Consider the following 26,965-nt stretch of genomic DNA (forward strand, 5'->3'; position numbering starts at 1 on the left):
TGTCAAAACTCGATGTCCACCGTCATTTTGCAAAACAAGATGACGGACATCTTTTTTTTTTTAAACTGTCTAATACCATAGAGGTAACTCTAAGACAAGTAGGTCCCGAAGAAACGTGCTCAACTTTTTGGCTCAGCTCTGGTACTATTTTCGGTCCCAAGCTAATCGATTCACCCCTCGAAACATAGGAAAATCCAATAACCCCTCATTTTATCTGTCAAACTTTCATAGTGAATCAAAACAAACATTGTGTTGTACTAGAATTTCGACTAAAATGTGTTACGTTAAACGTTTGCTTGGGACCAATAGGCTAGTCAAGTAGTGAGCCAATTTAAAATCTCTAGTTTCGTATTGATTGTTGGTTCTACTAAACAGTACGTGATAGATTTCCCGGAATGTGGCAGCGAATTAAACATAATTCCTTTTTAGGTGCGGGCCAAAACGTATATTGTGGGCATAATTGCCACCTCCAGCTACCGATGACTCCACTGTTAGGAATATAACCAGCATCCGAAGGCAGCGGATAATTGACATATTATTTTTTCGATCCCGTTTTCAGGATGATTAATTTTTGCTTCTTTTTTTTTATTTTTTTCACAAATACTGATCATTTAGGCTGAATTTATGGGTCTGCTACGTTTCCTCGAGTGTACCAGCCGGTATCGGGAGCCAACCGTGCATCCAACGAAAATGGTCAAATTTGGAATTTTACCCGGTCAACCAACTCAACACGATGGATTTAGTAGGTTGTGATTTATTGCTTATTCAGGTGTCCCTGTTGATAGATTTTATTGTAATAAAGATAAATAAAGCCGAACATAACATTGATTTTTAGTACTCATCACAAATATAGAAAACAACTGAAAAATCCCCTTTTCAACTAAATTTTCTATAATGAAAACCCGGTTTTGTGTAGTTTTTATCCAACATTTACTCTTCCTGAAACAATTCAATTCTACTCAAAACGAAGTCTTTGCAAAATACTCAAATTTGGATTCTTCGCAAAGAACACTAAATTTTGACTGGTTTCACTCAGGTGTCAAGATGAGTACGAAAGACTTAATTTTAAGTGTTTCGTTTCTCCGTGTAGCTAAACGCGACGCATAATGAACGTCCCTACTCTGAAAAAACATCGCACGTTTCTTCTATTGTACTAAAATTCCACGAATCTGTCATTTGGCTCTCGCGAATTCGCGAGAGATCGATCAAGGTGCATGTACTCCCGGGTGATCTTACATTCTCAGCTTGTTGGCAAAGCAGCGCGGGAAAGTGGAATGCCGGCAGCGAGGAATCCTTTTTTTTTCGCTTTCCAATTCAAAAGCTTCAGTTATAACATTACAATAAACTGGATAGGAAAGATTTAATCTTGAAAATACGTGCGGAATTCCTTGAGGTGGAAGTTTTAGTACAATATGACTGTTGTGATTTTTCACCTCAACATTAAATTGCCTTGATTTGCTCTCCGCTCTCGCTTCGTATTGTTGGCTGGAGTGAAACGTCAAGGCATTCGTCTAATGTTTTTTCGATTTCCCGTGATCGCGTTTCACTCCGTTCGTCGTCGGGCAAGCAGGAAGCTAAATTTTCCCCACGGAAACCTCCGGCAAACTCGTGAAAATCATCGTAAAAATGTGCTTCCCGGGCAGGGCTAGTGTTCCGTCCCGGTTACATTCCATTTTCGAGTGAATTCCGACGAGTACCAAGCCGAAAAAGTGCATTCAAATCCCGGTTCCAACAGTGCAAAGGGGCATAAAAAAAAATTGACGAGAGAGAGTTTCCAACCTGGGTGGAAGAAGGCAACAAAAAGCGAAAAGCTAATGTAGTGTGTATAAAAATTCAACGATTGTGTTTTAATACTGCACCCCGCGCTGGCCACTCGCGCGCGCCATTCGGATAGGGTACGTGAAGGAAACGCGAGAAAAACAACGGTGTGTGTTTGTGCAAGACGGGGGCCAATCCGATCCTATCCAAACTCCCAAGGGAAAGAGGGAGGCCAGTGAGGGTGAACTCGCGAGCGTTGTGTGTTCGTTGCTCGGTGCGCGCGGATCAGAAAAGGTGAAGAAAAATAGTTGTGCTAGATTTAATTTTTCTCCATTCATCCACTCCATCATTGCCGTGCAATGCCAATGGCAGCATTAACAACAACGAGAAGGTTGGTGTGGTGAAGGTAGCTGACGCGCGGACGAACGGCCTTTCTCTTTCACGACACGACGACAGCGAAACGCCCCAGCAGCACAGCAATAGAGGCGTACCACCTAACAAGCAGCAGCCAACAAGTTTGAGAGCAGCTTTGGTTTTGGTTTGGGGGAAAGGTTTCGCCCGTCGTCGTGCCCCCGTTCCGTATCCAAAAACAACTCTCCTAAACAACAACAACAACAGAGCAGCAGATCGGAGGAGGAGAGATTGCCTTTTACAACTCAGTGAGTGAACCCCACGTAAAGGTATTACTGCGGGAACGGACATACAGCAGCAGCAGCAACAGCATTGAGAGCTGGTTGTAAGTTTTGTTTTGCTTTGGCTGTGGCCTTTTCCTTCCGCAAAGCACAACAATGCGAGTATTAGTTTTGGAGTTGATGGCCTCCGGACGATGAGGAAGCAGAGAAGGGGCCATCGTGCTCCCGGGTTTGTGCTAAACGAATGCCTTTTCAGTGGTGTCGGATTATTGCCATTTCGGATTGTGGTGCTGCCAGTTTGTGGGTTGAAGGTTAACTAGAATGTGGAATGTTTTAGAAGGGTAATATGCGGGAAATTCAAAATTTTAACTAGTTTCAATCAACTAACACGGAACGGCAGCACTTCCTTCGGAAGAGCACGTCGTCTATTACGGTTAAAGCAAAAGACATCCGAGGCAAAGTGCACCAGAACGTAATTAGATTCACTTTGTAGTAAATTCCAACCCTTCTTCTGCTGAATCAACAGGAATTTGTGTGTGAAGAGGCTGTGTGATTTTCCCGGATCTATAGTAATTGCCTCATCATTCGGCTCAGTTGTGAATCATCTCCGTTCAGTGCAAGCACAAAGAGACTAGCTACTACCATCATCAACTAAATAACAGAGAAGAAAGATAATATAGTGAAGTGAAACCCGACCAATGCAATCCACCGCGGCAGTCCCGATGAGTACTGTCAACGCCGCCGTTGCCGTGGAGGAACCATCCGCCCGTGATTCAAACCAAACAGCCGGAAAGTGGTGAGCTCTCTGAAGCTTGAAGCAAAACGGAGAATAATTTAATCCCGTAAGTGCCAATAGTACGACAAACAGCAGGAGGGATGCTGCAGCTGGCGGAATTCGCTGTGAGCAGCTTCTGGATCTACTGCACCCTGTCGTTGGTCGTCATGGTAACACTGGTCACGACCCTGGCCTCGTGCCTCTGCTGCCGGAAGCAGGAGATCAAGTAAGTGCGTCGTTGTTCGTCCTACGATCGACGGACGAATTGCCTAGCGTGGTGTTGTTTTCGCTGTCGTAGGTGTATATTGTTGTAGCGAGTGATGATCTAATTTTTTTTTTCTCCTTCAATCCCTTCCTTCCCTACCATACATAATCCGACTTGAGCGAGCTTGAGTTCACCTGAGCAAATTTACGAACTACTTCATCTCAGCGCTAGTCCAGTGCAGATTGTGTGTTTGCGTTTCTTCGCTTTACTTCTTTGAATTGCATGGCATCATACATACATCTGCATGACCCCGTGACTGCAATTTTAGTGTAAATGTGCTTGTTGTTCGCTCAACGCCGCTGGGGTGCATGCGACCTGGCGGCATTTAGATGGTGTTCGTTGTGCTTGTTGTTGCGCGAGTTGTGTTTTTTTTTTCCTTTTCTGACATGATTGAATGAAATTACGATGATTTGATAGGTCTTATTATATGAATTTTAAGGCATATGGCTGTCAACTGCATTGCCTCTAGTTATTGACACTTTGCTCTTGTTCAGAGACAATAACTCGCAAGTGTTGACAAAGAGATACAGCTTGTTTATAAAGTAAATGTGTCTCTCTCACGATGGTGCTTTCTTAGAGTGCATTCTAAAAGCACTTTAGATGAATTCTGGGGATTTCTCCAAGATTTTTCATATTAATGCTGGATTGCGTTTCGAAGTTATTTTGAAGCTTAAATGTCAACCCGGTGTTATTAACCACGATTGATGAAGTGAAAAGTTAACTCTATCTAGTTCTTTGATCAGTTTCCCCTACATGTTTTTTTATTTAATCATTCTCGACTTGGACCGGTGAGATTTTTTTAAAGAATTATATGAGTTTTAAATCTTTATTTCAATGTTATCATCGACTAAATTACTAGAAGGAGATTTGCAATTTTCTTCTTGTTACTAATTTAAATGAATCATTGATAATAACAATTTAGAATCGAAATTGTAAGCATTTTGTTCATATGGTGTTTTTTTCTTCCTATGTGTGAATTAGGTACTTTATCAATTTCATTGTTACTCTTCACAGATTTTGTGTGGCATCATCCACTCTAAAAATATTTTAATTCCGAATCATTCTCGCAAAACCTTGACATATTATTTCTCCATAATTTAAGTTGAACAGTGCGTTAGGTCCTAAGTAACATTGATCAATTCTCTTAATCGAATCCCTCTTTCGTTAATAACTTAGGTACAGAATCGTTTCTTGTCGTGTTTAGAAAAAGCTAGATCATAGCTTCTTTCATTGATCTGTGTACTGAAAATAGTTGGAGATGTCTTAAGACGACCGTGAGGATGCAAAGCGAAAGTCGATGAAGATAATCTGTCAATGTTACTTACGACCTAATGCATTGTTCAGCTTGAATAATTCTTTTTTTTTTTAATTTCCTCAGTACTACCTTCAGAGCAGTTCCACTCAAACAGATAATCGATTTTATTTTTCCATCTTCGACTTCCATGAAACATCGGATAATTCGACAGTGAGTGTTTATTAGGCGCCTAATTGCAATGATAGATTCTCTTCGTCGAGTTTCTCCTTAAATTGCAACAGTTAAACGAAACAATTTTCTGAAATTTGACTAATGTAGTGCTGTAACAGGTTGTATTGGCTATCAAAAGCAACTGTTAACGATGTTAATGTTAATACAAGCGAGTTATTAACAAAAGAGAAAATCAACGAAGAGAATTGATCATTGCAATTACGCCCTTATGAACGCTCACTGTTCAATTTAGGGGCAATGAACAAAGTTTGTCCCGGAATTCAGCCTTTTAAACTCACGCCTCTTTTTGTTAATAGCGTATTCGATGTTTTTTTTTTTTTTTTTTTTCTTTATTATAGAGATTTTTAGCCTGAGGCTAGTTCATCTCTTAGCGTATTCGATGCTCATCTAATCAAAATGGCGTGTAAGCTATAGATATTGGAAACAGGATTGCCTTTTTAAGAAAAACCCTGATTCCCCTGAATAATCGTATGGTTCTGTCCGTTATTCCCTAGAAATTATCTCCATAAAGCCCGTAGTTTACAACACTTTAGGAATTCCCTCCAGAAAACTCTTGAAATTACTCTACATATATCTTTGCATTCCTAAAAATTCTCGCAAGAAGTTACTTTAATTTGTCTCCATTAGTATATTTTTTACAATTCGTTTGGAATATTCGTGGAAATCTAGTGGTGCGCTATGTTGAATTTAGAAAAGTGTTATCAAATTTTTTTCTTGGATTTTCCTTGCTTTAGAGGAGGATGTCCTTAGAATCCCCGTGGAAATTTCTTCAGAATCTCCTGGAACACTACTCAGAGCTTTTTTGGAAATATGCTCAAGTTTACCGCCTCGTCCCAAACTGTTTGATATTTCTTCAAAATTCTTATAAAATCCTTTAGAGATTTGTTTAGTTCTATTAGGAATTATATTCCCCTGGAATTCCTATCCATATTCCGCTGCAGCTCTTGTCAGAAATTCTATTTGATTATTCCATCGATTTTCAGTCGTAGGTGTAGTTTCAGGATTGTAGTCATATCATCATTAAGTTTCCTCGTGGTTAATTCACTTTCCATCGCCTTCCGAATTCCTTTGAATACTACTCATACTTACCTTACCAATCAGGTTAAGGCCTTGTTGTCCTCTGCTGTCCGAAGAAGTCGTCTCCACTCTACTCGATCCATGGCCACACTTCGCCAGCCTCGTAGTCTGCGAAAGGTCCGCAGGTTGCCTTCTACTTGGTCCATCTACCTTGCCCACTGCGCGCCTCTTCTTCTTGTTCCTGTTGGGTTGCTTTCTAGAACCATTTTCACTGGGTCGTCGTTAGGCATTCTTACGAGGGGCCAAGCCACCGTAGTCGCCCAATTTTTGCAATGTGGACAATGGATGGTTCTCCCAGCAGCTGGTGCAATTCGTGGTTCATTCGCCTTCTCCACGTTCCGTCATCCATCTGCACTCCACCGTAGATGGTACGCAACACCTTCCGTTCGAAAACACCAAGGGCGCGTTGGTCCTCCCCGAGCATAGTCCAGGTCTCGTGGCCGTAGAGAACCACCGGTCTAATCAGCGTCTTGTAGACAGTCAACTTAGTGCGGCGGCGGATTTTATTCGACCGGAGCGTCCTCCGGAGCCCAAAGTAGGCACGATTCCCTGTCATAATGCGTCTTTGAATTTCTCTGGTGGTATCATTTTCGACGGTCACTAGTGAGCCCAAATACACGAACTCATCGACCACCTCGATTTCATCACCGTCAATCTGAGCACCGTCAATTTAGAACCTTTTCCTTTCATGTATTTTGTCTTTGATGCGTTGATGGCAAGTCCAATCCGCCTAGCTTCAGCCTTCAGTCTGATGTACGTTTCCGCCATCGTCTCAAAGTTCCGTGCCATAATGTCAATGTCATCGGCGAAGCCAAGAAGCTGGATGGACTTCCTGAAGATCGTGCGACTTGTGTCTATCCCAGCTCTTCTGATCACACCTTCTAACGCGATGTTGAATAGCAGACACGAAAGTTCATCACCTTGCCGTAACCCCCTTCGAGATTCAAAGGGACTCGAGAGTGTCCCCGATACTCGAACAACGCACATCACTCGATCCATCGTCGCCTTGACCAATGGCGTCAGTTTATCCGGAAATCCGTACTCGTGCATAATAGCTGATCTCGATCGATTGTGCCGTATGCGGATTTGAAATCGATGAACAAATGATATGTGGGCACGAACCTGCCGAATGCTGTAGTTGAAGAAGCGGTCCTCAATCAACTTGCACATCCTCGCGTTGATCGGCTTCCAACCAATCACACGTTGGCGCATCTTACCCAGCACTACAAAGCCGGTTCCCAGCTTGTTGGTGGTGCCACAGCTCTGGTAGAAAGTATCCGTTCGATGCCCGCTTTTCCATACCTTTTGTCCCGTCCAGCAAAGTTCCTGCAGTGCTACGACTTCGAAGTTGCGTGGTTGAAGTTCGTCATAGATTAATCTATCGCAGCCCGGGAAGCCGAGTGATTTGCAGTTTAATCAGGGTGTCGACTACCTGGAAAAACCTGGAAAGTCAGGGAATGTCCGGGAATTCTATTTATGATCTGGAAAGTCAGGGAATGTAGGTCAGGGAAAAAAATAATGTTGATCACATTGCAAAAAATCATGTGTGGGATACATAAAACAATCTTTGAAATTTTATCAGTGCATGACGTGAAAGTTTTTGGGAAGATCCCGGGCATCAGATCTACTCGCTGCGTTTATGGACGCCCTTGCCGGTATCTCTTCGAACAAGTTGCTTCAAGTGTCCATGAATGGGCCCAATGTAAATTGAAGCTAGAGGTACAAAAAGGTGGCGAGAAGCTGATAGATCTGGGAAGCTGTGGGCTGTATATTTTGCATAATACATTCAAGGATAGTGTTCACAGTATCAGTTGGGATGTTGTCAAATATTTGCGTGGTATCTACAATATCTTCAAAGATGTACCAGCAAGACGAGCGTTTATCACGATGTATTCTGGATCTACCATATTCCCGCTAAAGTTTTGCGGTCACCGATGGTTGGAAAATAGTGCTGCTGTTCAGAGGGCAATCAAAATTACTCCGCAAATACGAAAATTTATTCAAGGCGTCCAGAAAGACAAAATTGAACCAACGTCAGCTTCCTACCAAGATGTTAAAAACTGTTTGAATGTCTCGCTGCTGATGGCTAACAGTACGTTCAGACTACAGATTTATAACATGTTATAGCACTATCTTGATGGTGGTTTCTGTGTTGCAATTATTTGACAACCGTTATAATATGTTATAACTCTGTAGTCTGAACGTGGTATTAAGCTAGCTTTCTTTAAATCAGTTGCTGTCGAAGTTGAGCCATTTCAATGCGAATTTCAGATGGACAACCCTATGGTGCCTTTTTTGTGCAACGCGATGTCTCAAATGGTTAGAGGCGTTATGGAAAGGTTCATTAATATTGACCATCTGAACGGTGTACATTGCCCCTGAACGACGTCTCGACTGTAGTATAATGCAACTTCATATGGATCCTGTAGAATTTGTTTCTTCTATGGCTTTACATTTGGACTATTATTTGGACATGATTCTTATGCTCGGTGATTTCAATCAACCTTGGCTTATCTGGTCGCACTCAGGTCAGGGATTTGCATATCCAGATCCAATAGCATCTGTTACTACTCCAGCCAGCCGCTTGCTTGTGGACGGTACTGGTTTTCATGGATTGAGGCAGATAAATCTAGTTCCCAACTTTCAGTCTCATTTCCTAGACTTGGTGTTCGTTAGTGAAAATTCACTTCTTGACTGTACCGTTACTGAGGCGCCTGATGTCATCGTTCCTCTTGACAATTTCCATCCTGCTTTGGATATTTCTATCGCAAATAGATCTCAACTTCACTTTGATGAAACTTCGATTGTCTATCGTCTCAACTTCCGGAAGACTGATTTACGTTTGCTGCGACGTTCCTTGTCCGGATAGACTGGAACGTGTTGAATGACCTGGAGATCGACATAGCTGTCGATCGCTATAATTGCTTTCTGCGCGACTGTATTTCTGCTTCTTGACCAAACAGAATTTTTCAATTGCCAGTAACAACTATCGCCGCAACAACAAGCTTCTCTACCAGCGGTATGTAATTCGCACTGAACGCAATCTGCGAAGCAATGATTCTGGTCGTTCGTAAATACTAAAAGAAAGGAAACTGGTCTCCCGTCAAAGGTGTTTCTGGGCAACGACGTAGCATTGACAACTGAGGATAAATGCAGGCTTTTTGCAAGGCACTTCTCGAGCGTTTTCTCGAACGACTCACCATCGCAAGTTGAAATCAATCTAGCAGTCCGCGATGACCCAACCGATGTCGTAAACATGGATGTTTTTACTGTGGATGTTGAAATGGTTCTCTCTGCGATAAGGAAAACTAAATCTTCTTTTTCACCCGGACCGAGCATTATGCAATCTGCTGTGCTGAAAAAATGCTGTGATATCTTAGCCACAATGATGCAATGATGACCCTGCTTTTTAATGCAATGTGGAAAACTACCGTGGGATTACCTCGCTCGGGGTCGAATCGAAAGTGTTCGACTCGCTGGTCAATGAGAGATTGTTTGGTTCCTGCAAAAACTACATTAGCACCTGCCAACATGGCTTCTTTCCTGGCCGCTCCGTCGAAACGAATCTCGTCAGCTTTACGTCTCTCTGCATGGAAAATGTATCTAAGAAACTCCAAGTGGATGCCATCTACTCAGATCTTAAAGCTGCGTTTGATAAAGTTGTGCACGTCATTCTACTAGCAAAACTGGACAAAATTGGATGTTCTGCTCCCTTCTGCAGTTGGCTGAGATCGCACCTCGTACAACGGCAAGTTACTGCCTGCATCGGAAACTACTCATCTTACTGCTTCTCGAACAGTTCCGGAGTTCCACAGGGAAGCATACTGGGACCACTGCTCTTCTCTCTATTTGTGAACGATGCAACGTTTATCCTGCCTAGCGGAGGTAAATTGTTTTTTGCTGATGACCTGAAAATTTACATTGCTGTTCGCAATGCTGATTACTTAGAATTACAAAAGCTTCTGGAGCTGATTACTTAGAATTACAAAAGCTTCTGGAGATCTTTTATGTTTCGTGTGTGCGCAATTTTATGGGATTCTTTGTGTTTTAAAGCTCTTTACTGCTCGTTGGTGCGCTCATTGCTTAAGTTTGCGTGTGTTGTCTGGAGGCCCTACCAGGCAGTATGGATTGTACAGCTTCGAGTCCAACGTAGATTCGTCAGATACGCATTGCGCCATCTTCCTTGGAGCGACCCGCTTAATCTACCACCGTATGCTGATCGCTGTCGTTTGCTGGGCTTGGATATTCTTGGTGAGCGGAGAAACGCATCGCAGGCTGTCTTCGTTGCCAAAGTTTTGCTTGCTGAATATGATGTGCCGGAGTTACTGGCTAAGATTAATGTATATGCACCTGTCCGTACACTCCATCCGAGAGCTTTGCTACACGAAGAAGCGCACAATACCAATCATGCAGCTAACAGCTCTCTTGTCGCCATGATTCGTCAATTCAACGTGGTATCCGACCAATAATAAATAATAATAACAATATTGCACAGGTAAATGCACATTTGATCAATATGATCGCAAAAACGGAACGACTGGACGTTTTTTGGCACAGGTTATTGGTCGGCGTAATCAGAACTATTGTTGGTTGTGAAAACGATTTGCTGCTTATCGCATGGCAACGCCAATGCAGAGAGAGGTTTTTCGGTAAATGCAGAATATCTTTGAAAACATGAGGGAAGAGTCAAGGCCCAAGCGCAATGACAGCGGAACGGCAGTGGTAGCGGAAAAGCCCGATCTGAGTAAGCCTATTTGTCGGATTGAAAACTAGTTAGAATCAAATCGAGTGCGGTTAGGCATCTTGATGTCATTTGTGACAGCGTTTCCGTTCCGCTTCCGCCCACATTGCGTTTGGGCCTTCAGTCGTAGCGCGACGTCAGATCTATGATGGTGTTACTCATGCAAGCGGGTTCGAAAACTTACAAATTTTGAATGAACTTATTCAGTGAGTTCGAAAAATCGCATTCGCTTTCCAAGTAGACAAGGATCGTCGTTTGCAGGAGAAAATTGTTCTGCTCAAATGATAAATATTTTTAAACGTAATCCGAAAATAAACACATATTAAACTTGCAATTTCTCGTTGTAATGTGAACTCACTGAGAGAATAAAATGTTAATGATAATTAAACTTAAATTATTTTACCATGTCTGCGGTTGTCATATGGAGTTCCAGAAAGTAAGAAACTGACTAATGCATGAGCAGTGCATCCTCAGGTTCGGTTGCAAAAGCAAGAATAATCACTGCTCTACTATTTTACAATAATTTATATGTAAAGAGAAAGGATCGTCTACGGGTTGATTTTTATTTGGCTGTGAAATTATGAACACAAATTGAGAGCTTGGTGACATTGATTAAATATTCCTATTATTACTTTTTTTGTTGGGGGAGTTGAACCACTGCGTCCATTATTTGATCTTTTGTGGTACCCCTTACTTAGTAATGAATAGGGAGCCTAGTTGTGAGCAGTAGTTATTCATTATTATATTATAATATGTATTTATAGCCCTAGGTCTATTCACATCCTTCGTAGGTAGTCGGTCATATGGTCTGTAAAAATTGTATTAGTATCAAGTTCTGTTGTAAGTGCCATGAGTATGCTATTCTTGATATTTTCGAAAGCTTACCCTGCTGCTCATTTTAAACTAACCTTAATTTAAGCTACGGTATAATAAAGCACATCACGTTGTAGCTTCTTAGGTTAAAATAACGAAGTTTTGTGGACTGGAATTTTTCTGAAAACCGACTGGAAAGTCAGGGAAAGTCAGGGAATTTTATTTTCGACTTTGAGTCGACACCCTGTTAATGTTCCGAGATTCCAATCGTAGTCCTTATTTCGTCGCGTAGGTCTATGCCGATTGTTCCGATCCGTATTCCTTTCTTCAGTATTTGCAACTTTGTTTTTTTCCAGGGCGGCTTGATGGGCCTGCCCCAACCCCCTGTCTCGCCGGGAGACCATCGTGCACAGCTCTGTTTAGAGTCCCACGCTGGCACTAGGACGGTGATCAGCCGCTCCTAACATGGAGAACAGACGCTCAGGTTTGGTGAAGCATTTCCTCTATCACCGTACTATGGTTACCGCGCCAGTGTTCGCGTCGCACCTCTTCACTTTGCTATTGCCGGACTGGCAACATTGCCCAGGCTACGCCACCCAGCTGTGTCCATGTTCCAGCGTTATCATATGACTCGGGGAGGCGTGAAGTAGGAACTTGTGAGGACCAGGACTAAGTATTCCGCTCCTTCCAGGTTGTCAACTCACCATTTTGTAGCCCAAATACTACTACTATGTATGAATACTACTCATAATCCCCACAATTCTCGTGTCACTTTTCAAATAGACCAATCTACATTGATCGATAATCTTCATCGACTCTCTCTATTTCGTTAATAACTTCATATTCATATTTTTCATATTTAGGGCAATTTTTTTTACATAATAATAGCTAAACATGTTTTTTGGAGCCGAGTTATTAACGAAAGAGAGAGAGAGTCGATGAAGAGAATCGATAACTGTAGATTGGTCTATTTGAAAAGTGACGTGAGAATTGTCTCTCCAGATCTCACTTTACAATTTTATTGAAATACTATTGAAAATTACCCGACATTTCTATTCAAGTGCCATTGAAAGTCTCCCCAGAATTCCTTTATAATCATCCCTAGAATTCCGCTACAATTCTCCCCAAAACTCATTTGGGATTCTCATCATAATTATCTAACCAATGCTTCGGAGTGTCAGAATCCAAAAATTTTGCCCGAGTCCAAGATGCATGTTTTTTTATAATCTGAGATTTTTAAAATACGCCATATTTGAAGTCAGAAATCTCGCAAAGATCTTCTTCTTCCTCGCATTTCAAGCTTATTGCTTATCGCGTACTAGCTTATTGCGTGCTCTCAACCAGGGATGTAAACCGTTGACGTTTTTTACTACACTCGCTTCGTTGCCGTGCCGTGACAGTCTGTTTGTATTCGTACTCTCATGCTCTACCGTCGTCTCTCTTACACAACACAAACGGTAGAACAACATTCGAGCAAAAAGAAAATTTTCAAATAACTTTCATATGACATGTGGGATTTCGTTCTAATTCCTCAATTTGGTGTAAATTAAACCATTTCTAATCAGAAATATTATTACTAGGACTTGGTTGCTTGCTATTTTCAGAATTCACACAAGCACAACATCAGCAGCTCTTGTTATGAGAAAAACTAAAATACATACATTCGTGACGGTCTTCGACAACAGTGTCGTATGACAGAGCCTATCAAATGACATTTTAGTTTGGTACTGTAATTTGATAGCTTGTTTTGCAACTGTCGCAAGCAAAGGCAGTCGAATATCACAGAAAATGTGTCGAATACTGTGACCGCTTACAAGACAGCTCTCAACTAAGTGTTCTAGATGCACTTTCACCGTTATTTATCGAGAGCTTTCGATGCCTGTACTATTTTTGCATTAGTATAATTGTGTGGCAAGTACAATCATAACTCTGTGTCCAGGGAAGTCGAGCTATTTTCCAGCCCGAAAAATTCCTAGACCGGACCAGGAAGCGAACCCAGCCATCTCCAGCATGGTCTTGCTTTGTAGCTGCGTCTTAACCGACTGAGCTAAAGGAAGGGCACGCAAAGATCAAGAATGTAAAAAACTGGCCTAGCCTCAAAATATGAAATTTTTTCTCATATACCTTAAAAAAAATGTCCGAGAATTCAAATGTTATTCTGTGGCTATCATTGTTTTATAAAAAAAAATATGCTCAATCTATCAATTCGACCTAGTGACGACGTTCGAAAAGTTTACATATAACCGAAGACAACATATCAAGGAGACTGGCAACTCTTCCATTTTCTCATACAATCGCGTCATCTGCCGTTCAAATGTGAACGCTTCGAACGAATATAATAGTAAGGTTACAACCTCAGATAAAAGGTTAGTGTATTTGCTAATATTTCTACACACTATTTCAAAACTACCCAAATTTGGATAAAATTCATCCAGATCGGTCAAAACTGAACCTACCCAAAAATGGGTAAACTGTGTTCGGAGTGACAAGTTGACAAATGAACAAAGTCGATCGGATTCATGTTGATGTTGTCCATTTGTCAACTTGTCACTCACAGCATAGTTTACTCATTTTTGGGTAGGTTCAGTTTTGACAGATCTGGGTGGATTATACCCAAATTTTGGTAGTTTTGAAATAGCGTGTATGTGCTGCTTTCACCTTCACCAAAGTGCAATAAAAAAATTCCACACGTTTGATCGAAGTGTTTAAACACTTGATTTTTTAAATGCAGAATCATATTTACTTTAAGTGTATTTCACCTTGGTTCAATGTGTTATACACGTTAATTTATAGTGTTTCAAACTTTGAAATGTTGAAAATCTTTCACTATCTATTCAAGTGTATTGCACATTGAATCACGCTACTGTTCAAAACAGATGGATTTAAAGGGTTTTGCATTTCAATACGATGTGAATTGCTTGCTCAGAAAAGTAAACATCGAAAACAAGAGTTGTGACTTTATCCTATCAACCCGCCTCATATATGAGAACAACCGTGGCACAGTGAGATCGAACCTCAGATCGAACGAAGACTCTGGCAGCAGCACACCCCAACAGTTCATGATCGAATCCCAAATCAGACCCATTAAAAAGATATGTGAAAGCTCTGGCCTCTGGTAGTTTTGTTTATATATTTGTCGATTCATTTTTGGAGTCGGTAAAGTAGAAGTCGATAAAGTAGAATATTGTAGAATATTGAACTATGAAGTGCAAAGCTATTGATATCACCATATGAGGCACATAGAATCCAAGTGTGTCACAATTCAAATCCATAGTGTTCAGGCATGGTTCATAGCATAAGATTCACACATGAAATGGATGTGTTTCACAATAAGCGCAAAATTAAGTGTGAGACACATGATAATGACGTGTGGAATTTTTTGAGTCTGTATATGGTGAATGAGAACAACCCAAAATTGAGTTTAGTTCACTCATAATCGCCAAAAGTGCAGGAACTCAGCGATGAGTAAAATTTGTCCCATGTTTTCTCGAATTTGAGAAAAGTAAAGATTGGATTCACTCAGTCTATTTGTACTACTCCGAGACTGAATGAAATTTTCGTCACTTTCCTCATTTTCCGGCAGATTTTTTAGGTTTTCAACAGGACAGGAAACCATGAGACAAATTTACTCATCACTGAGCTCCTGCACTTTGGGCGATTATGAGTGAACTAAACTCAAATTTGGGTCGTTCTCATTCGCCGTGCAGCACTACTGTACACTCAAAAAAGTTCACACGTCTGATCGAAATGTCAGAAGTCAATCTCATTTATTTCAAGTGTATTTCACCATGGTTCAATGTGTTCTACACGTTGATTTCTTGTGTTTCAAACTTTGAAATGTTGATAACCTTTTCTTTATCAATTCAAGTGTATCACACTACTGTTCAAAACAGATGGATGCGATGTGAAATGCTTGTTCTGCAAGGTAAACATTGAAAACATGAGTTGTGACTTCATACTTATGAAGATCGTGAGATCGAACGAAGACAACTGAAGCAGCATACCCCATCAGTCCAGGATCAATTCCCAAATCAGACCCATTAAAAAGGCATGTTTATGCTCTGCCTTCTGGCAGCTTTGTTTATATATTCGTCGATTCAATTTTGGAGTCGGTAAAGTAGAAGTCGATAAAGTAGAATATCGTAGAACATTGAATTATGATGTGCAAAGCTATTGATATCACCATGTGAGGCACATAGACTCCAAGTGTGTCACAATTTGAACCAATAGTGTATAAGATTCACACATGAAATGGATGTGTTTCACAATAAGTGCAAAATTAAGCGTGAGACCCATGATGATGACGTGTGGAATTTTTTGAGTGTATCTTTCGCTTGGATTCTGGCAAAGTTGCCAGTCTTCTCGATGTAACTCAGACATATTTCAAAATGCTGAAACATTTAATTAAATTTTCAATTCAGATTCAATTTACATCCAGTCTCGCCGAACGCTGTTTATTCAATCACCGCGTGTGGTGAGTGGTGGTGTTCGGTCGTCATCATCAGCAGCAGTAGCAGTGCTTTCGGCGCGTGGCGTTGAACATTGTTCTCCAGTACACAACGAAAGGCTGCCCGCAAGCAGTGCGCTGTCCACATGAGCGTTCATTCACCGAAAAAGGAGGAAGAAGTCGCACCGCTACTGATCGGATTCAGTTGCTCTCGTCATGAGCCGCTGTGAGTCATATATGGCAAGCGCGTCACCACCGTTCCAAACAACATACAGCTCGCCAGCCTCATCCGGGTTGAACACCTTAATAGCTCAGCATTATTAATCCATCACGACAAAACGGTCCTCTTCAGGACCACCATAAATTATTGTTGCTTACACGCAGGCAAAAGAACGTAAGAATTCCATAAGAAACACTTATGAATTATAGCCACAAGAAATCAGTATGAATTTCATTGATTTGCCTTATGAAAAATAATGTTGACAAAGAAATAATAAATCGGAAAAGACTGCACTGAGGCAAATAGACTTAAGAATTTCATAAGACTCTACTTATGAACAACACATATGAATTTCAAAAGCGTAACTTATGAATGATTTTCGCGTAACATGAGGTAGCTCTTATGTATGTAAAGGAAACCATTCATTGTTGCAGGCAAAACCATTAAACAGTGGACTGTCCACCTCGTACGACTTGATCAAGTATAACACCTGATTGTGCACCAACTTTCAATACCAGATTTAATGCCATATTCATACTCGAATCGGTTGAAAAATACATTTAATCTTCTAGTTTACTCAATATCTATCCATTGCAAGCAATATGTGGATAATTGTTTATGTTTTGAGAGTTGGTGCACAGGTAAATTAAGGTTAAGGAAACGCCGCTGCAATTTACCATTGTATGAAGGGCCAAAAACGGAGGGCGAACCTGTAAGCAGAGACACTTACGCTTAGTCCGCGGGATCAAAGATAATCTCCTTCCAACAATAAAATCCAATGAGCGGGGAAGAAGAGTCCGCCTTCAATTCACGATCTGTTAACGACAGGAAGTTGGCAATTCCACTCTCCCCATCCAAATCGCTTCAATCGGGTGCCCTGGTTGGACCGTCCCACACCCAGAATATAATGTGTCACATAATAATGGGATGAATGTTAAGAGAACAATAAAGGAAATATCTCACCCGATATGTTGCAAAGGAATCCATGACTTCACGGTGGTTTCGAAAAGCTACCATAGATTAGAGGACGATTTATATCCTCCTGCAGTTAAACAAAAACTATCGTCCCTGAAAGACTCTCGATAGAACTACACGATGAAAGCGTGACATCCGAATACCGTGAACCGGCCTCCCAGGAGGCAATGCAATTCGCAGGCACACTTACAACCGCTGGTCCCAAAAAAAACACAGCCGTGCAAAGTAACGGATCCAATAAACGTCTCTGAAACATGTTCAAAAGCACTTTTGGTACACTTTCGATCGAAAAAAAAACTTTTTTTAAAAATAGTTGCGAACGAACCAACATCATAAACTGAAATTAAAATTATCACTCGCGATGCCACAAATATTCTGGTCCGGGAGAAAAAATCAATCAACGCAGATAGCGCCAAATCTTCTGATGCTTGCAATCATGATGAATCATGTTTTCTTTCTCGACTCTAAAACTTCCCGGAAAGCGAGAAAACCACAAATCACACACGTATAACCATCCGGGAGGCAGACTGCCAGCGCTAATCCGGCAAATGCAGCCGATAACTATGAAAGTGAACGCGCGCACAAAACAGAGAACAAACTTTAAAAACCACCGTATCCGAAGGGGTTCGAAACTGCACTGGTAACATGAGGTAGCTCTTAAACGGCTTTAATCATTTCATCTTCCCAAGCGTCTAAAGACGAATGGTCAACACACGGGCCCCGTAAGCTCAACGTCCATAGTTCGGTTCCAGTCTGCTCCGATTTATTATTTTTTTTTGTCAACATTATTTTCCAATGAAATTCATACTGATTTCTTGTGGCAAAAATGCAAAGGTGTTTCGTATGGAATTATTACGTTCTTTTGCCTGATGCGTGTGGAACCGAACCGTGGACGTTAGATTACGGAGCGCGCGTGTTTTTTTTTCTTTTTTTTTTTTAATAATTCGTTTATTTTTCCAGGCTCATTTGCTGTAGCTTTGCGGAGCCGATATTCATTGTTTAGATAACAAAATTACTTAAAACTAATGTTAGTAAAGCGGGGGCCGATTACTCGCGGCTATCTCGAGGTTAGGGGTAACAAATTGTAACAAATGGATCGCAGGGTAGGGATTGTGAACACAAGGTTTGGAGAGCAATGTGCTCTTGATCTCGAACTAGGCGACACTCTGATGAAAAAGACAAACATGGGGGTACACCGATGGGTAGCTAACAACTTGAGAGAACACAAGATGACACTAACTTCTAAATCCTCAAATCTATCCGTTTTAAAAACACATAAATTAAATTCAAATAGTCAAGGTCTCGGCTCGCCAAGACATCTCTAACGGGTATCGCGGGTTGTTTTCCTTGGGCCCTGAGGGATGTGGATAACTCAGATCTGGCAACACGGTGTAAGGTACACGACCAAACAACATGCTCGATATCATGATAACCACTGCCACACGCACATAAATTGCTGCCTGAGAGCCCAATTCGATAGAAGTGCGAGTCTAACGAGCAGTGATTGGACATAAGCCTTGATATAACGCGTATAAAGTCGCGGCTCATGTCCAACCCTTTGAACCATGGTTTGTTCGACACCTGTGGGAGAATAGAATGTAACCATCTTCCCAATTCACCATCATTCCATTTTTGTTGCCAACTGATGAGGACTTGCTGACGAGCAATGGAGAAAAATTCGTTGAAGGCGATTTGTCGCTCAAAAATATCGCCTTCCATAGCGCCCACCTTAGCCAATGAGTCCGCTTTCTCATTACCCGGAATTGAGCAATGAGATGGGACCCAAGCTAAGGTGATAGTATAGGAGCAGTTAGATAAAGCACTCAGTTTAGATCGTATTTCAGGCAGGAAATACGAGGAGTGCTTCATCGGCCTCATTGAACGAATAGCCTCCAATGAGCTAAGACTATCCGTAAAAATGAAATAATGGTCAGAAGGTAGTGAGGCAATTCGCTCTACTGCGTAAAATATAGCTGCGAGTTCCGCAACGTATACGGAGCATGGTTTCTGCAGTTTATAGGAGGCGCTATGAAATTGATTAAATACACCAAATCCAGTGGAAGCATTTATGGTTGACCCATCTGTGAAAAAATCTTTTATCGTTACTTACATGGTGGTACTTGATTGCAAAAATTGAGGGAACAACCATCGACCGATGGTGATCTGGTATTCCATGGATTTCTTGCATCATGGTCAGATCAAAATTTACAGAGGAACTATAGAAGGCTTGGAAGCAATCACGATTGGAGATTAATGAAGAAGGACCAACCTCCAGCGTCATGTACTCATAGTACAAACTCATGAATCTTGTTTGAGGATTTTAGTCGAGCAGCTTCTCAAAGTGTTCTATTACCAAAGGATTCAATACTTCACAACGGATGAGGAACCGGAAAGACAGCTCAGCGAAACGATCTGTCAGTGGGAGAACACCCGCGAGTACTTCGAGGCTCATCGTATGCGTCGAGTGCATGCAGCCAAGCGCGATTCGGAGGCAACGGTATTGAACTCGTTGCAGCTTCAAGATATGTGTTTTCGCCGTGGATTGAAAGCAGAAGCTACCGTACTCTAGAACCGACAAGATGGTTGTTCGATACAACCTGATAAGATCTTCCGGGTGTGCTCCCCACCAAGTTCCGGTAATTGTACGAAGAAAATTGATTCTTTGTTGGCATTGTTGTTTTAGATACGCAATATGTTTTCCCCATGTGCATTTGGAATCGAACCAGACACCTAAATACTTGAAAGATATACTTTGAGTGATTGTTCTACCCTTTAATCCGGCCTTCTTTGGAAGTACGATAATGTCCGTCTTCCGGACAGTAAACCAATGGCGCTGAAGCGGTGGAGATGCTTGGATAATCGTATGAGGAAAGATCCCGTGTTAGCCGAGGCGCTGAAGGCGATGATCGATGACCACGAAAGGAAAGGCTACGTAAGGAAGTTGACAGTGGAAGAGCTGCAAACACCACGATCCCAAGTGTGGTACCTCCCGATTTTCCCGGTCGTTAACCCGAATAAGCCGAGCAAGATGAGACTTGTGTGGGATGCAGCAGCCACCGTCCATGGAGTGTCGCTCAACTCCGTCCTGCTCAAGGGTCCTGACCAGCTGACGTCTCTTCTTTCCGTGCTGGTGCAATTCCGAGAGTTTCGGGTGGCAGTTTCTGGTGACATTCGTGAGATGTTTCACCAGGTGAAGATGCGAGAAAATGACCAGCATTACCTACGTTTCTTCTGGAAGGACGACGACCAAGCGACGGAGCCGAGAGTCTACGTAGTGCAGGTGATGACCTTCGGTGCTTGTTGCTCACCAAGTACTGCACAATATGTGAAAAATAGTAACGCTATGCGGTTCGAGCGGGATCATCCGGAAGCTGTCAATGCAATTGTCAAACGGTACTATGTGGATGATATGCTTGTGAGCGTGGAGTCCGCAGAGGAAGCAATTCAGCTTGTACAGGACGTGAAAAGGATTCACGCATCGGCCGGTTTCGAGATGTGGAACTGGATATCGAAGTCGCGTAGCGTCTTGGCGGCGGTGAGTGGGGAAACGCCGAAGGAGAAGAACCTCGACATCGGTGAAGAAAACATCACCGAGAAAGTCCTTGGCATGTGGTGGGATACCTCAAAAGACTGCTTCACCTACAAGGTCTCAGCGCGATACGATGTGGAGCTTATATCACGAAACCGTCGGCCAACCAAAAGGAAAGTTCTACGCACTCTAATGATGGTATTTGATCCATTGGGACTCATCGCGCACGTGTTGATGTTCTTGAAGACGTTGCTCCAGGAGATCTGGCGAACGCCGGTTGGTTGGGATGACCTGATCGAGGATTCGAAGTACGACAAGTGGTTGGCATGGTTAGCGATCTTCCCACAGATAGCAAACGTTGAAATACCACGCTGCTATCGAGTGCAAACACCTATTGGATCAAGTACCGTAGTACAAATGCATACATTTGTTGATGCAAGCGAGAACGGGTTTGCTGCGGCGATGTACCTACGATTCGAGAACGGTGATACCGTCTAATGCGCATTGGTTGGTGCCAAAACAAGAGTTGCGCCGCTCAAGTTTCTGTCGATTCCTCGTTCCGAACTGCAAGCGGCAATCAACGTCAGCCATCGAACGTTCTGGACAGACTCCAAAGATGTACTCTGTTGGCTGCGTTCAGATCACAGGCGGTACAGCCAGTTCGTGGCGTTCCGTGTCAGCGAAATCCTCGAGACGACGGATATCAGCGAGTGGCGATGGGTGCCGACGAAACACAACGTTGCTGCCGAAGGAACGAAATGGAAACGAGCCCCCAACTTGTCAAATGACAGCCGCTGGTTCTGTGGACCGGAGTTCCTTCTCCTCAAAGAAGAAGATTGGCCTGTGAATCCGTTTCCTGGAAGAACTACCGAGGAGGATTTACGACCGCATCTGCTTAGTGATCCAGCAATTCACCCACTGGATTTCTCGAAGTGGACCGACCTGCTACGCGTAACGGCCTACGTGCTGCGTTATATCAACAACCTGAAACGTTGCTGCTACGGACGACTGCGAGTGTCGGGACCGCTGAAAAGACAGGACTTCATCGACGCAGAAAATCATCTGTTTCGCCAGGCTCAGTCTACCGCTTTCGCAGAAGAGACAGCTATCTTCACGAAGAACCGCTTGCTGAAGGAGCCAGCGAAAACGGTTCCCAGATCAAGCCTGCTCTACCAGTGATGTGCCTTTCTGGATGAAAATGACGTGCTGCGTGTCAAAGGTCCAACGAAGGCATGTATATTTATCGATCGAGATGCAGCCGAACCGGTGATTCCTCCCCGGGATCATCCTGTTACTCGCCTCATCATCTCTGCAGTGCATGATAGATTCAATAATTAAAACCACGAAACGGTGGTGAACGAGATATTGCAATGCTACCGTATTCCTCGCCTGAAAGCAGCGTACCATCAGATACGGAAAGACTGTCAGCAATGTAAAGTCCTCCGCGCCAAGCCGCAGCCACCAGCAATGGCTGACCTTCACTCGTCCCTTCCCCCACACGGGCGTGGACTACTTCGGTCCGATGATGGTATCGGTTGGAAGACGTACCGAGAAACGGTGGGGGGTTCTCGCCACTTGCTTAACCACTCCACGCCACGCCATCCATCTGCAGATCGCTCACTCACTGACCACCGATTCCTGTGTAATGGCCATTCGGAACATCATGGCTAGAAGAGGTATACCTGCTGCAATATATAGCGACCGTGGAACCAATTTTCGAGCTGCAAGCAAGGAGTTGCTGAGCGCAACAGAAAAACTCGACCACGATGCGCTAGCGAAGGAGTTCACGTCCAGCCACACTGAGTGGTCTTTCAACCCTCCCGTCACGCCTCACATGGGTGGAGCATGGGAGCGTTTGATTCGGAGTGTCAAGCAGAACCTCGAAAGAATGCAGACGAGCAGGATCCCGACTCCCGAAGTACTGGAGAACACGTTGGTGGAGATCGAGAATATTGTTAACTCCCGTCCTCTGACCAACGTACCAAGCGATGGTGACGATTTCCTGGTGTTGACGCCCAATCACTTTCTCTTGGGATCCGCCAACGGCTTGAGATCGTGGGCTCCTCTGGACGATAGCCCTGTCGTGTTTAGGAACTGCTGGAAGCAGCCACAGATGATAGCGGACGCATTCTGGAAGCAACGGGTTCGGGACTACCTGCCTACAATTACTCGTAGGACTAAGTGGTTCACACCGGTGAAGCCGATCACAGTTGGAGATCTGGTAATCATTGTGGATTCCAAGCTACCACGAAACTGCTGGCCAAAAGGCCGAATGATTGCCACGTGTCCGGCTCTAGATGGTCAGGTAAGGTGGGCTACCGTGCAAACCGCATCGGGGGGCATCTACGAACGACCAGCGGTGTCTTTGGCTGTACTCGACGTAGGCGTTTGAGACAAATACGCTTCAGGAGGGAGTCTTCGCGTATTCCGTTTAGATTTATTGCACTGAGGCCTTGCTCAGATTGTACCCGGAGATATTCGATTGGTGGCATTTGGGGACAATCTTAGCCCTTCTTAATGACATATAAGCTTCGTGGCGATGTTCCTGGTGCTTGTGGATGCTACTTCTAAAAGTTGTCAAGGGAGGAAGTCAAATGAAAAATGATGCGATGAATAGCAGTTTAAGTGCCGACTATGTTGTCATAAGGACACTATCCGCTCTTGAGCTTAAACGCAGTGAATTAAAAAAAGGAATTCCGGAGAATTCCAGGAGAGCTCAGTGTTAAATTTTCCCTGTTAGCTTGAACAATAGTTTCAGGCAATTTCATTTTCAACAGCTGGACAATCTTGTTGGTGAATTCCATTATGCTACTCATGGAAATTCAGCAAAATGCTAAACACTGGGAGAAGCAGAAACAAACGGCGCTACAAGCCGCAATCTCAAACCAGCTACAATTGTTCCGGCAAATATATTCATCCGATCGGTGATGGTATCCGTTAACTCAAGCTTGGTGGTCGTCTTGAATCACCGTTACAATCCGTGCATTCTGTAACACCGGACAGAATTATACAATCTAGCAAGTCCAGCACCAGTTTTCAGTTGCGTATGAAATTATTGCAGAAAAGTATATCAATCGGTTTCCGCCCACCGATGATGACATATTGCAACACAAAAATCAGGTTGCTATGTGTATTTGATGTCTATCAACGCGGGGTACTCAGAGCAGGTCAGAGTTACTCAACATTGACTCCGATTTTACTCATGATCAAAAACTGTCTTGCCCCTTGAGCCAAACTATAACTGCTGGCGGTTGTTTACTTCGATATTGCTTCTCATCACCAACCACTGCCACCGGAACGATCGAAAGTTGTAATCCCGCATAAAAGCCAAGCCGATTTCAATCTATTCAAACCGAAACATTATACAGAGTACCTATTGGTAAAGGGCCGAATAGTATTTTGTAGAATGTCGTTGTCGTGTTTTTGGTCTGCCGTGCGCAGAATGAATTACTTTTCGGACAGGCTGCTGGGAATCTATGGCATTGGCAGGTCTACGCCGAATATTCGCGGTTGCAATTACCCGAATCCAAAAATTGGAATGCGTCATCAACAATGATTTGGCATTTGACAAATGAGCTGCACAGGCGCAGAGATAGTTCAATGTTGCCAGAAACTTAAACAATCATAGCAAATTTAACCATGGGTGCCAAAAAGTGCCAATAAGTGTGCCCAACTGTGTTTTATGTACACTGTGTGAAGTGAGCACCCCCTTGACCTCACACGTCGTCTTTGTTCTGAAAACATTCATATTGTTGGGTATTTGACAGTATTTATTAAACCGATGGTCGCCATCTTGGATCCCAAAATGGTGTCCAACATTGATTGTAGACCTCTGACGTCATCCCCGTTTCGGAAATACGCATATTGTAGGGTATTTTACAGTATCTCTAAAACCGATGGCGGCCATATTGGATTCCAAAATGGCGTGCAGCTTCGATTTTTGATCTATAAACGTCACCCCTGTGCAAAAAAAATGGACTAGTTTCAGTGAGAATTGCTCGGATGTAAAAAGTTTCCAAATTCATCCACTAAGATCTCTTTAATAATTGAAAATGATTGGTGCATTATTACTAAATGGGCCATTAGAGTGATGCAAAATTTGAAATTTTCGCTCCCCAACACTTAAACGATTCCAAATCGGATCCTGACTAACCTCTCAAAATGGGTTCAAACATTTGGTGAGAAATTGAGATGGCACAAACCATTTGAAGTTTGTATGGGAATTACTATGGTAAAACCAAGATTTTTGTTCATGTCTATCTGATAATTCACCATATCGGTCTGCTTCAAAAGATTTCAACTGTACTTGTATGACATTTTCCGAGCTACAACTTTGCTGAAGACCACTTTTTGATTAAATGCAAGGATCGAAAGTTATCAATGGTTCAATGCGCTGATGTCTTATGATCATGCTTAATCAACTGCTCAGCAGGCAACATTAGTGTTTCTGGGGCGTTGAATAGGACAAAAAAATCATGGCTACTATGTCACACTGCAAAATACAGTGTTGCCTACAGAGCAGCTGCTTGATCATGTCATAAGTTTACCAATCTCTTGAATAATTAATAACTTTTTCCTGTCTCGTTTTACATAGAAACGATCTTCAGCAAAGTTGTAGCTGAGAGAATTTTCTATAAGAATGGCTATCGAACTGTTTCGCAGCTCAATATGGAAAAAATACTAGAAGGCAAAGAAACAAATAGTTGAGATTTCCCATAGTAATTTACATGTAAACTTGAAATGGCTTGTGCGAAGTCTGTTTCTAGCCAAATTAGTTGTAACTTTGGGAGGCTAATCAGGACCCGATTTGGAACCATTTAAGCACTGTGCCATGCATTACTTAAGAAATCTAACCTTATTGGCCACCTTTTAAAGCAGTCTTCCATTGGCTTCCAATTAAAATAGGTGCTCCATCGTATTCAAAAAATAAATAAAGTATTCAAAAATAGGTTGCAATGATCATATTTCGGGGTATGGTTTATTTAAAGAAAAGGTCAGATATTGATTTTAATGAGATTCGTGTCCAACCAAAACCAACAATTTTGGTTTTATAAGGATTCTGTTGATCATGATTTTGACTTGTAGAATGCTTTAAAACCTCGATAAGACTATCAATGTTACTTACGAAGGGACATTAGGGGTAGTGTACCGTAAACCTCAAGATCTACGAGCGGAAGTAGAAAGGTATTGTCCTCTGTTCTATTTCCCAAAGATTGCATTTATTAAAATAAAATAAAACCTTTAAAAACCACTGTCCGAGATGACTCACACCTAGTTCGATCACGAGTGTCATCCCGTCGCCGTTCGCCTTCACGTGACTCATCCATGTGCCTATTCCTCATTCACCATGTACAAAGTGAATACGCGATTAGTTAACACTCCGTTGTGATTTTTCAATTAGAATCCATTACCGCTGATTTTCTTTAGCCGTTCTCCTCCTCCTTTGAAGTAGACTAGTTCTGTTATTATTTAATGTAGATGCAGCATTTTAGATCTGTACCGTTGTGACAATTTGAAAACGATCAACTCGTCATTCGGCGCTGAAATAGAATAACTTAGAAATTGCCGCAGCTCACCCAAACCATTCCCACACATGTGTCCTTTCTACCCAATTTTTCCCAAATTAGTTGTATAACTGTATTAATTCATATTTCTCTTCACTTTCCCAACCATGCATCTCTTTGTCACGTGTTTGTTTTGCTGTGTGCGTGTGCCGTGTGTACTATTTACACCTTTCTACTACTACTACCACATATCACTACCCCAATTCCTGTTTGCCGAATGACAACCTGCCCGGCAGAAATGACCTGCTCGGCTTGGAAGGCATGGTAAAGCTAACCAACCCGGAGGACACTCTAACCAGCCAGGGGACGACGGTGGGTGGCGAAAGCGGTGGCCCCGGAATGGGGTCCGGAACCGACCAGCCAGATCGCAGCGAACCGGAAAGCATTAGTAAAAGGTTGTTCTGTTTCTGTTTGCTATTTAAATAGGCATTAGCGTGTTAATGTAGTGCCGTCTTGATTGGATTCCGGTTGAAATTTGCTTTGAATATTAGAGCTTTTGAGTTGCTTGTTGTATCTAATGTGAGTATTCATGTGCTTTCAAGGGCTTCCAATGCACCGCACCGAAGTTTGCCGGATATTCCGGTGGTGGAACCGGTTGGCGATAACAACTCCGAACTGTACGCAACCGTTGGCGACAAGGTTCAGGATCTTCCCCAAGGAAGAAGTCGTAAGTTGCGACATGT

The 26,965-nt window shown here is 42.6% G+C and overlaps 1 protein-coding gene across 9 annotated transcripts in view; it reads left to right on the top strand.

Annotated features, from left to right (window-relative positions):
* The first annotated feature begins 1,545 nt into the window (after positions 1 to 1,545).
* The window catches only part of LOC135717514 (uncharacterized), a 30,675-nt gene continuing 5,255 nt past the window's right edge, over positions 1,546 to 26,965 (top strand). Inside the window, exons 1-4 of one of the 9 annotated variants that reach the window (XM_065239635.1) lie at positions 1,546 to 2,701; positions 2,917 to 3,391; positions 26,519 to 26,677; positions 26,825 to 26,949. In XM_065239635.1, the coding sequence (XP_065095707.1) occupies positions 3,267 to 3,391; positions 26,519 to 26,677; positions 26,825 to 26,949 (409 nt within the window). In that variant the 5' untranslated portion in view covers positions 1,546 to 2,701; positions 2,917 to 3,266. The remainder of the gene's footprint in view (positions 2,702 to 2,916; positions 3,392 to 26,518; positions 26,678 to 26,824; positions 26,950 to 26,965) is intronic. The other 8 variants (XM_065239637.1, XM_065239636.1, XM_065239640.1 and 5 more) reach the window with 8 other exon arrangements.

This window comes from Ochlerotatus camptorhynchus, unplaced genomic scaffold (genome assembly GCF_037179485.1).
Source record: "Ochlerotatus camptorhynchus isolate MF236.1 unplaced genomic scaffold, CSIRO-AGI_Acam_v1.1 ptg000060l, whole genome shotgun sequence".
Classification (NCBI taxonomy): Eukaryota; Metazoa; Arthropoda; class Insecta; order Diptera; family Culicidae; genus Ochlerotatus; species Ochlerotatus camptorhynchus.